At 45.5% G+C, this 12,257-nt stretch overlaps 1 protein-coding gene across 5 annotated transcripts in view; it reads right to left on the bottom strand.

The window, feature by feature from the left end:
- PALM2AKAP2 (PALM2 and AKAP2 fusion) overlaps positions 1–12,257 on the bottom strand; it is a 356,481-nt gene that overhangs the window by 237,016 nt on the left and 107,208 nt on the right. For 4 of the 5 annotated variants that reach the window (XM_056848165.1, XM_056848160.1, XM_056848159.1 and 1 more), the window contains exon 3: positions 11,507–11,637. In XM_056848165.1, coding sequence (XP_056704143.1) covers positions 11,507–11,637 — 131 coding nt within the window. Of the gene's footprint in view, positions 1–11,506; positions 11,638–12,257 lie in introns of those variants that run through there. The other variant, XM_056848163.1, reaches the window with a different exon arrangement.

Genomic DNA, 12,257 nt, shown 5'->3' with positions numbered 1-12,257 from the left:
CTCCTAGGATTACAACTGATGTTCAGGTGAGAGAGATCAGTTCACCTGGAGAAAATGGCCACGTTGGAAGGCATACTCTATGGCATTATACCCCATTGATGTCCCTCCCCTCCCCAAACCCTGCCCTCCTCAGGCTCCACCTCCATAATTGCCAGGTATTTCCCAACCCGGAGCTGGCAACCCTAAGAGAAGCCCTGCAGGTGATTGCTTGCACAAGTTGGCAGGCAAGCTGGTCTACATAAACTAGAGTAAAAGCTTCCCCCCCCCCCAACAAATAGCTTTCCTGCTTTGGAGAGTTGTTACCCAAATTAGATTGTTTCCACTTTGGTTAGGGGAATTAGTGTGGAGGCAGAGCTTTACGAGAGGTTGGGTAACCAGGATCTTTGCAGCTTTGTATGCAAGGATAAGCCCTTATGGAAAACTCCCAATAAAGAAGCAGTTTCTTCCAAATAAAATGGAGTTTTATAAATCATTATAAAATGATTTCAAGCACATGAAATAGTACATATGCACAATTTATACAAGAGCTCAGAAGCAAAAGGGTGGAGGGGTGGGATTCTAGAGTCAGGGTTCGGGTGATAATTACCAATCTCGAAGAGTGATGTCTGAGTGAAAGCAGCACTGTAGAGGGGGAAATGGCCAGTGTCTCTGGAAACCAAAGTGAGAAACCTTACAGGCAAGTGTTCAGATCCAAAGACACACTCACAGTATGAAGGTAGGGTTGCTGCGACGGATAAGGGGTTGACCAGCAGCAAGAGCCGACAGGCGAAGAGTGGGCAAAGCCAGAGAGCTGGCACTCTGAGCTGAGAGAGACAGAGAAAGCATTTGAAGTTTGGGACCCAGCCTGACAGGAGGGCTGTGATAGGATTCGAAGCGGGGAACCAGCCTGAGAGGAGGCTGAGAAAGTAGAGGAAGCTTGGGACCAGCCAGAGAAGGCTGTGAGAGATTCAGAGCTGGGTGAAGGGATGAAGAAGCAGCGAGACTTTCAATGAACCTGAGGGTTCATTGAAAGCCAAAGCTATTGACACACACAACCTGTGGGAGTGACAGGAGTGAGAATTGGGTTAGAGAGGGCCCATTCTCAAGTCACAAGGGGAATTAGTCTCTGAGGTGGAGCTATTCCAGTATCAGGAAGGTGTGGAGGATTACAGCCACTAAGGTGGGGTAGTCAGAGAGAGAGCTAGGCTGGGGACAGAGACTGAGAGTCAGAAGCTGTATGGCAGTTTTGAAAGCTGAATCTGAATAGTAGTTCTAAGGCAGGGATGGGGAACCTCAGGCCCGGGGGCCGTATGCGCCCCCCGAGGACATATTTTGTGGCCCTCGGGAGTTCCGGGGGGGCCTGCCACAGAGGCGCAGCATAGGACGGCCCTCCCTAAGGGTGTTCCTTGGGCCATGGCTTGCAGGGGTGCTGCGGCGCCCTTTGGACCTCCTCCCTTTGGACGGCTGTCGGTCAGCGAGAGGAGGGAGAGGGACTCTTCCCCCAAGGTTGCCCCCTATAGCCGCAGCGTGCAGGAATGCCGGGGCACACTGTAAGCCCCCCTTGCTGCCTGTCAGCTGTTGAGCAGCGAGGGGGGGGGGAAACAGGCCCGCGGCTCCCAGCGGCAGAGCATGCACGCAGGAGCCGATCGAGCTTCCGGGGGCCTTTTGTGGACTCTGGGGCAGGGAGGGCATGAAGCCTGGGGGCAGGGAGGGCATGGAGGCTGGGGCCAGGTTGCGTGGGGCCGGTGTGTGTGTGTGTGGGGGGGGAGGAAGGCTTTTCTCTCTCCCTCTCTGTCTCTTTCTTTGTCTGTTTCCCTTTGTCCGTTTCTTTCTCCCCATCTTTCAATTTCTTTCTCCCTTTTCCTCTTTCTCTGTTTTCCTTCCTTCCTCCCTTGCCGATCGACCGCGGGCTGCGCCTCCCTGGTACCTTATTTGCTCGGGCCCACCGCTGGCTGCCCTCCCGCCTGGGGGGGGGAGGACCAGGGGAGCCCTCCAGGCCTTCTCTGCGTGGCTTCCCCTGGGGTTGCCAACCTCCAGGTGGGGGCCGGAGACCTGGCAACCCTAGCCTTCCCCCCCCCCACCGGGAGATCTACACCTGGTATGGCCCTCGAATGATGTTATAAATGTGTAAATGGCCCTTGGCAGGAAAGAGGTTCCCCACCCCTGTTCTAAGGGATAGAACTAAAGCTGAAGCTGAATGTGTATAATAGTTTTGTGAGGTAGAACTAAGCTTGAGAACTGAGTACTGAAAGTAACTTGTGTGAAGGAAACATCTAAGCTATTTCTCTGAAGTAATCTTGCTTGTATCAATCTAACTCTGAGTTTTCCCTCCAAAATATTCTGCCTTTTCTTAAAAACCAATCTCTGTAAGTTCTCTTTAATAAACTTCCCTGTTTTCTCTGTTTAAGTCGAAAAGCCTCTTGTCTCCTATTTCTCACTGAGGTAAATAGAGGGTGTGGGACTGGAGGAGAAGAAGGGAAATAATTCTCCTCACAAATATACTCGGGCCAACGCCTTTTCCCCTCAGCATATACGGCCAGGCTGAGTGAGTGGGATATTGAAGTGGTTGGAAGGGGGTGCGTCATAGTTGCCAACCTCCAGGTACTAGCTGGAGGTCTCCTGCTATTACAAATGATCTCCAGCCGATAGAGAGTTCACCAGGAAAAAATGGCCGCTTTGGCAATTGGACTCTACGGCATTGAAGTCCCTCCCCTCTCCAAACCCTGCCCTCCTCAGGCTCTGCTCCAAAAACCTCCTGCCAGTTGTGGAGAGGGACCTGGCAACCCTAATTCCAGATCCCTGGAATATTGGTTCAACTCAGTGGAGCAGTGCCCTGCTCTTGTGCCAGCCTTTGGTCCTACCTCCAGGTAGCTGGAGCAGTCCGGACACTAACAGAATGGAGGGCGGGGGCGGTAATAACAGAAACAGAAGGTAAAGGTTTTTGTTTGTTTGTTTGTTTTTAAAGCAAGATACCCCAACAAAGTCTGCAAGCACTGCACGGAGGCCAAAAGTCCCTCTGGCTGTCCCTCAAGTGGTACACTACTTGTGAACATGGAGGTTCTTTTGATTTATTTAGGCTGCAATTCTTACGTAGGAGTAAAACACACTGAGCACAGTGGGACTACTTCTGAACAGACACACAAAGGATGGTGACATTACAATATTCTACCTATGGGGAAAAGCAAAGAAATCTGATATAGGAGCCAGTGTGGTGTGGTTAAAAGCAGTGGTTTGGAGTGGTGGAGTCTGATCTGGAGAACCAGGTTTGATTCCCCACTCTTCCACATGAGCGGCGGAGGCTAATCTGGTGAACTGGATTTGTTTGCCCACTCCTACACATGAAGCTAGCTGGGTGACCTTGGGCAAGTCACACTCTCTCAGCCCCACCTACCTCACAGGGTGTCTGTTGTGGGGAGTGGAAGGGAAGGTGATTGTAAGCTGGTTTGATTCTTCCTTAAGTGGTAGAGAAAGTCGGCATATAAAAACCAACTCTCTCTTCTTCTCCTTCTTCCTCTATACTGAAGTCCTGCTCTCTTGCCATTCGGCAATCTCTTTCTTCAAATACTGATTATATACTTTCAAACATATATTTGCAACCATGTGGACTGGAAACATGATTTTTGAAAAAAAAAGAAAAAAAGAAAAATGCTTCAGAAGTGGAATTCTGCAACCTGTGCCACATTTCACAGTTTTGCAGTGCATTTGCACAGAACTGCAAAACATACCCACAGCCTGTTCTGCAGGAAAGCTGAGCGTTGCTACAGTATAAAAGAAGGTTAAGAAAATCTCCAGTTGTATTCTAATTCACAGGCCTAAGAATCGGGTTGGAGTAGCTGTGGTAGCAAGCATTTGATGTGTGCGATAATCCCCAAACACATATTTACAAGCTGCCACACCTGGAACGGAATATCCATCCTAAATTTAGACAGATATTTTGCAAAGCAGCTGCGGCAAGAAAACACCACGTCGCCTGCTGAGCCTCCTTTAAACTCTGCTCAGCTGACAGTCTCTAGGGCCAGATGCCAGGGAACTCAATTCACCCATTGACATACCGTTCCAAAACAATTCCATGGGAGCTAGTCGGTCATTGATCTGAAACAGTAAGAAGGCAGCTAAACTAGCTATTCACAACACACTCCTCTTCCCCCTGCATGTCCTCACAAAGACTCTGGGGCACTTTTAGGAGAGGACAGATGCCATTCATAGCTTTGGAAGGGGCAGCCCATATTTGCTCCGCTCAGATTCTAGCTTTGCCTTCAATGGCTTTTGCGCCAAGCATTCTCAGCACAAAGCCAATAAAAATAGTCTTCTAATTTTGGAAGCAAATGAAGTGTGTGTGTACCGATTGACTTTTCACATCCAAATCACCACAGGCTCTGTTTCACTGCATTCACACTATTCAACAGATTGTATGATGAACCATCAGATCCCACTTCAGTCCATGTTACATGAAAAACATTTGCACTGGAGATGAATTTTGCTTTTCAAATCTATTGCCTCAATTAAGATATAGAGCTACAGGGAGGGGCTATGAGTGCAGAAGATCCCAGGTTCAACCCCTGGTGTCCCCAGTTAAAAGGATTAGGTCATAAGTGATGTAAAAGACTTCTTCCTGAGACCCTGGAGAGCTGCTGGTAAGTCAGAGTAGACAATAGTTGATGGACCAGTGCCATGATGAAAGCTGACTTCAGAGGTCTTTGGGAATTCCAGTTACATCTAAATTTTTCACTGGATTATCTGAATGGGGTAAAACCCAGAACCATTTGCAATACCTAGCAGGACTAGATGGAATGTCCCAATTAGATCAAATTTGGTTTGTAAAGAGGCTGGGTTATCTGAGTGTGAAGGGGATGACATTTCGGAGGTGCAGTATACAGCTAGTGTTTTTAAAATACGTTTGTTTTATTATCTGGTGCATTGAAACTATTTCCAAATTGGACTGTAGGAGAGAGGATTTGCCAGTTTTAGAGCTCATTCCTGAAAAATGGGCCCAAAGCCCTTAGGAGGCCGACTACGGCCTCTGCCGGCGCAGGGGCCCACACCACTGTCACCCAGAAGGCGCACGCCGGCGTAAATGGCCCCAGCGCCGGCGTGCAGGGCTGGACGCCGCTCCCCGATCACCACCACCTCCCACTGGCCTCCGGTCGCAGGCACAGGCCGCAGTGGCGAGCCGGGAAGCGTTCTGGCACCCCGGGAGGCGTTCCTGGGGTGTAACGGCGCCGGCCACAGGGTGGGGCCAACATTAGTCGGCCTCCCGAGCACTTTCGGCTCAGGAACGCCCCTTTTTATTTTTGTAAAGTTACGCCAGCTAAAAGCTATAACCTATGAGGGTTGCATGGGCTTTTGGCGCCAGGCAGAGGTTTCGGCTGTGCCGAAACCTCTTTAGGAGGCAACGCCGCCAGTTTGCCTCCTAAGCCCGGCGCGGGCATTCCTTTCAGGAATGCGCTGTTAGTCTATTTTGATCATAAGAGTGAGGATACATCTGTAATGTAACCGAGACCCCTACAGTATTGCATTTCCTATTCCCCCCCTTATATTTCCATAGAGGCAGACAAGCAGGCTCACCCAAGAACCTCTAAGATGTGTCAAATGAACCAATCAAGTGTAAATTTCTTCTGAAAACAGTCTGCCCAAAGGCTTGTGCAAGCCATGGTTTGGTGCTATATGAAGGTTTGCATTCACTGCTGCTCCTCTCCTTCTCTTTTCCATTCATATGCTGAAAAACAAATCAATTGTTTCTGGGTTTTTAGCAAATTGTAATTTGAAGTTACAGTTGAACCAGCAAAGTATGATTGTGACAGCCCTGGAAATTAGGATTTCAAACCAAGTGTGTTGGGTGGGGGAAGCTTTCTGCAATCTTGCTCTACAGGGCTAGCCAAAAATATCATAGTTTCACTGCTTTGGATGGAATAGCAAATTATAGTTTGCTGAAAATCCAGGACTGAGTAATTAGTTCAAGTGTACATGTAGAGGAGGAAGGAGTTCAAGAGTGAACTCCACGCCCTGATCTCACTACTGTAATGCTGAACCCTGGTCATATCTGAACCTACCCATGTTGTTATTGTTTCTCATTCTCACTTCTCCAGCCCAGGCTAGCCTGATCTCATCTTATCTCAGAAGCTAAGTAGGGTTGTGCCTGGTTAGTATTTGGATGGGCAAACTCCAAGAAACACCAGGATTATGACATGAAGGCAGGCAATGGCAAACCACCTTCAAATGTTTCCTGCCTTGAAAACCCTACTGGGTTGCCATAAATCACCTTTGACTTCATGGCACACACACACACAGAGAAAAGAATACTGCAATCAGACAAGTAGATACACACACTGCTGGATAGTAATTGTTATATAAGCAGATACACATACTGCTTATAGTGGTTTGACAATGATGACAGTTCAATAATTGAAAAGTTGGCTAGAGGTGGGTAAGAGTGGGAGGGATAATGAAAATCAACAGAAACATTACACACCAGGAAAAAGGTGACTCAAAATTGGCTTCCAGAAAAAGATAGCGGTAAAAGTGGTCTCAAAAGAATTAGGAAAAAGTAGGGATAAATCAAACCACACCATACCAAAAAACATAGTGAACATTAAAGACACAAGAACATAAGAAAGGCCATGCTGGATCAGACCAAGGTCCATCAAGTCCAGCAGTCTATTCACACAGTGGCCAGCCAGGTGTTACATTCTGTCACATGTTATATTCTGAAGTCAACTGGCTGGAGTTCAGATAGATTTCTGTAAATACTTCAGACACAAAAATGTCTGTGTATTTTTTTTAAATCAGGCATTGGCGATCCAATATTAAATTTATTCTTACATTATAAAATCGTAAGGCTCTCTTACAAAAAATAGCCTTAAATAGTTTGTGAATTATGCCTTAAATGTTGATTTGCATGGTATCTCTTATAGGAAGCACTTTTTGTTCATAAAACAACAATGTAGAGATATTTTTCACAACGTGAGAACCAAGTGATTTAAATAAAATATTGCTAACAGCTACAGTTTGAAATTATATTTATCTCAGTTAAAGGGAGAAATTTAATTGGAGGCTTTATTAGACTGCCAAAGGGCTTTTTCTTCTTCTAATAAACACATGCCCTTGTGGGTGTGGAGGCAATCTTCCAAACATAGATTAAAGTTTAAATGATTCAAGGTTGACCTTATGGTAATCCCACTGCGACCAGAAACAGAATTGTTTAACTCAGGCACATGTTACATTCTGAAGTCAACAGGCATGAGTTCGGATAGATGCCTGTAAACACTTCATTCTGAGTCAAAAATTAGACACATTTGAACCCAGTTAATTTCAGTGGATAATTGCACGCATCCTTATTACGTTTCTCTGATGAGACTTTACGGCACATGTAGGTGTTTCATAAATATCTTGTTTACCACATTTTAATGTCCTTCTGCCAGAAAGCGATCCCTCAGTCTTTCCATCTAAACACATGAACACATGAAGCTTCCTTATACAGCCTTATACTTAACCAGACCCTTGGTCCATCAAAGTCAGTATTGTCTACTCAGACTGGCAGTGGCTCTCCAGGGTCTCTGGCAGGGGTCTTTCAAATCACCTACTTGCCTAGTCGCTTTAACTGGTGATGCCGGGGTTTGAACCTGGGGACCTTCTGCATGCCAAGCAGATGCTCTACCACTGAGTCACGGCCCCTCCCCATCTAATTTGTTTTCAGACATTAAATCACCCCTGCTGTATAATTTTCACCTTTTGGAGACCTGGTAGCCATACTCCTTGTCATTTTCAGGTGAAGACTTTCCTTTTCTGACAAACTTTAAGAGCTATTGTTTGACCTGATGGCTTTATGCAAGTTGTGGAACTTTATTGCTACTTTTTAAATGAATTGTTGCTTTTTATTGGGTTGGATCCTATGAATTGTGAGGATGAGGCACTTGCAGAAGCAGATTTTCCCCCACCTTCTCTCCAGCACTCCCCTGTGATCCCCAAAAGGGGTGAGGATAGAAGTCAGAGGAGAGGAATCAGGGGAGGGCAGAGAAAGGTGAGGGGAATTGGACAAAATCACTAGGGTTGCCTGGTCCCTCTTCGCTATCGGAGGGAGATTTTTAGGGTAGAGCTTGAGGAGGGCACGGTTTGGGAGAAGAGGGACTTCAATGCCATAGAGTCCTATTGGCAAAGCAGCCATTTTCTCCAAGTGAACTGATCTCTATCGACTGGAAATCAGTTGTAATAGCAGGAGATCTTCTGCTATTACCTGGAGGTTGGCAACCCTAAAAATCACCCTTCTTTCCCTTTCTGCCAGCAAGCAAGACACTTGCTTTTTGTAGGATTTTTTATGCGGCTGTTTTGACTTTTTTTGTATATGGATTTGCAGATTTTTATATAAAAGCAACCTAGAAATCTATTTTAAAACAAATACACATAGAGAGGTAATTTCCAAGCGAACTGCGAGAATTTGGTGCGAAATAGATCAAATAAAACAGCCAAGGTTCCCGTGAGTCTGAAGAGCCTCTACCCATAAAGGGTACTGCGTGTTGTTCCTCTGTATGAACGAGTTGGTTCCACTCAAACAGCCTCAGCTGGGGGGCGGTAGTTGTGCCACATCTCTGCCTTGGATACCTTTCAAGGACTCATTCCTGATGTAGAGGAATTGCCTCACTGCAGGAGGTGGCATGCCCACACTGTGACAAAAACAGGCAGCTAGCTTCCCGGCATGGCTGATTTACACATTACAGAGTACGTAGGTTGGGTATGGTGTCCTGTACATCTATCAGATGTGACTTGCTGGTTCTCCTTAACTGTCATGTGTCTGAGGTGCATCTTGGATTACAACTGTGATGGATATGGAGAAGATACTTCAGCCTCCCCTCTCATACTGTTTTCTCCAATGTGAAATATTCCTACTATTTCGTCCACTGGGGAAACCCATGTGTCCAGTCATGGGTTTCTCGAACCAGCCAACGGTGCTCTCCCCCCGCCCCGCCCATTTCTCCAATGTGAAATATTCCTACTATTTCGTCCACTGGGGAAACCCATGTGTCCAGTCATGGGTTTCTCGAACCAGCCAACGGTGCTCTCCCCCCGTCCCGCCCATTTCCAGTAAGGAAAATGGCGAGTGGGGAAGAGCTGAAGCACCTTCTCCACACGTGGGGCAGCAGCGATCAAAATTTGGGAATGGGAATTAAGACCCACCTGCAACTCATGTCTGACTGGACACAGTTAGGGAACCCAGACCCAACCTAAACCCAAATGGTGGCAACAGACTGAAAGGAGAGTCACACGCCTAGGATTCTCCACCAACTCTCTGTTAGAGCCTAACATTGATCAAGCAAAGCAATTAATCAAGCAGAGGCTTTTTGACATTGAACGTCAAAATGAGCTTGTGAACTCTCTGGCGTTTTTGGCCCTGGACAACAATAGTTATGTGTTAGTGCCAGCAGAATATCTTTCATATTTAGAAATGAACAAACAAAGAAGGGCTTTTTCGCTTGCTAGCAGCTCTGCCTTACCCTCGGCAATCCTAGATGGCAGATTTAGGAGATTACCAAAATCAGAATGGGGATGCCCCTGCAAGTTGAGTGAAGTTGAATCTACTGTGCATGCTCGTTCTATCAGGAAGTCTGATACAAGCTAATTTCCCCTCTCCTTGATCTAATAAAGGATAGCTCAGAAGAAGGGAGACTGAGGCGTCTCCTATGGGAAGGATCACACCAGAGGGTGAAGCAAGTAGCTAAATTCTGTGCCACAATATAGAGGATCTGTCAGACAAAGCTGGGGCTTGGTAACTTAACTTAAAACAGAAAATGTTTTATTAATTCGAGGTCTGTTTAAATTATATAAACTGTTTATGAATTGTTTTAGTTACTGTGTACTCTCCAATTTTAATTCTGTAACTGATATGAATGTTTTTAATAGCATTTGTCATATTAATAAATGAATCTGAATCAGACCCAACCTATGTAGCCCATTATGTGTAAATCGGCAAAGTTCACTTCCCAATTATCTTTTTGGCTGAAAGAACAAAGCATTTCCCCACTTTTAACTCAAAATAACATATGCCTCAGGCATCAATAGTAAATAGTGCTTTAGTAGAAGAAAGGGGTCTAATTAGAAAACAAAACAAAAAGAAAATTCCTAGCATTAAAGATGGCATTTAGAATACGGCACGCCAATTCACACACAAATGTCCCAACTTACTCTTATTTACTGATTACATTAAAAAAGAGAAGCACAGCATTCCTATGCCTCTGGAAGGCAGGTGCCTTCCTCATGGCCTGTGGAAGTCCATTCCACAAGACACAGAGTGGAAGATCTAGGCTCCAGCTAAGGCAGTCCTAATTGCCCTACAAAATGCAACTGACAGAACAACTCCAAACTTGTCACCTTTTTGAGATGCAAAAAGTCTTTCATCTGCCAAAATGCCTTTCACCGGCTTACTGACTACCACCACCATGAAGAGGGTGCCACCACTAAGAAGGCCTTCCTTGGTTGCCATCTGCCTAACCTTAGGGGCATTTGCCTTTAGCAAAGTCTAAAAGAAACGCTATCTGTAATACTTCCTTTTCATTCCTTTAATAAAAAAATACCCAAATAGCCTCAGAAATAAATAACAGTATACTTAACTAGCAGGTCTGCCAATTAACCTTTTCTCTCAACAACTGAGTTTAGCCTCCACCATCAATCAAGCTTCAACTGAGTAATGTAGCAATTAACCTGATTAAAGCTTGCAGCCCAAGTAGAATCAGAAGGATTCCATACATATAACCACTAGATCAGGTGTCTCAAACGTCTTCTTTAATGAGAGCTATTTTAAGTACTGAAAAATATCCCAAGTTACCCCACCTCCCAGTATGTTTACCATTTTTGTTCTGCCCTAGAAACACAACATGGACTAGGAAGAGCACCAGAAATAAAGTTATCAGCTAAGCAGCACAGATAAAAATCCTATGAAATAAAAGCTTTTTCGACAAGTTTAGAGCAGATCTCTAGGCACCTAGGCTTGCCAACCACCAGGTGGGGCCTGGAGATCTCCTGGTATTACAGATTATTTTCAGACCCTATGGAAACCACAGAGGTTTTGGAGGAATGTGCTAGAACATCCCCGTCAAACCCAGAAGTGATAGGGATTCTCCAGCAAATTCCTAAAAAACCCTCTATGGTTTACATAGAGTTTTTTTAGGGACATGCTAGTGTCCCCGTCACTTCCGGGTTTACCTTGAAGGGACATTATTGTGCCATGATTGTCCCCCCATTTAGCTGGCCTGCTGAGGGGTGGCGGGCAGGTTTGTTACTTGGTGGGCAATTGCCTGCCAATTAACAGGCACCTGGCAACCCTACACCCTCCCCCAGGGTCTACCCCCAAATCTCCAGGAATTTCCCAACCCAGAGTTGGCAGCTCCAGCAGCAGTAGATGAGCTACTTGCTATCTGCTGGAGACCTCTGCTCTAATCTACAATTACCATTCAGATTTTATCCCTGTGTATTTTCCCACCAGTGTACAATGCCGCTCTTCGTTAGGCCTTCAGATATAAAAAGGGGGTTTTGAGCCTACCGATGGATGTTGCCTTCAAGCTTTTTCACCTTGAGCTCATCTTCTTCGGACTGCCTCTTTCTGGCTTCTTCTTCTGCAGGCGAACCAGCAGGTATTCCCTGCAACAGCCATTTTTCACGAAGTGCTTTTGACTGCATGGAAGATGAAAGAGAAAAGACAAAGAAGAAAGCTCCCTTGGTGAGACATTCAGCGACTTCTGCTCTTAAATATTTCATAGCCCTCTTGGAGACGCCGATTAGCACTTTCAGCGCTACACACGTTGAACTCCCTGGATCAGTCCCTCAAGGACTGATCCAGATTGCCATTCAACCAGGGTGTCACTTCCACGGTTTGCATTGTCAATGGCTCATTGATTTGTCAGCTGGGTACCCGAGGTTGGGTGAGAGGAAGATTTATATAAGTCTATGTAGAAATATTACAAATATAATTTATTAGAAGCGCTATGCAAAATTTAAAATTCTTTAAAAGCATTAAAATAGCACAATGGCAAAACTTAGGTTGATATCTATAACCACAAAACCAAACGCGTTTCTGCCTAGGGCCTTCATCAGTGGTTAGTTAAAACCTTTTCTTAAGTCTGCACACATATATAGAAATACAATGATGTAAACAAATGCAAATATAAACAGTTTAAAACCCAACCAGGTAAGTGAATATGTTGTAAAGTTTATTCTCAATTTTTCAAACAACTGGTATATTGGGTTGTTGTTGTAGTACTGGTTAGTATAAGTCTCTCGTATATTTTGTGCAC

Source organism: Euleptes europaea, chromosome 4, assembly GCF_029931775.1.
Source record: "Euleptes europaea isolate rEulEur1 chromosome 4, rEulEur1.hap1, whole genome shotgun sequence".
NCBI classification, from domain to species: domain Eukaryota; kingdom Metazoa; phylum Chordata; class Lepidosauria; order Squamata; family Sphaerodactylidae; genus Euleptes; species Euleptes europaea.
This window is presented reverse-complemented; position numbering and strand designations above follow the sequence as displayed.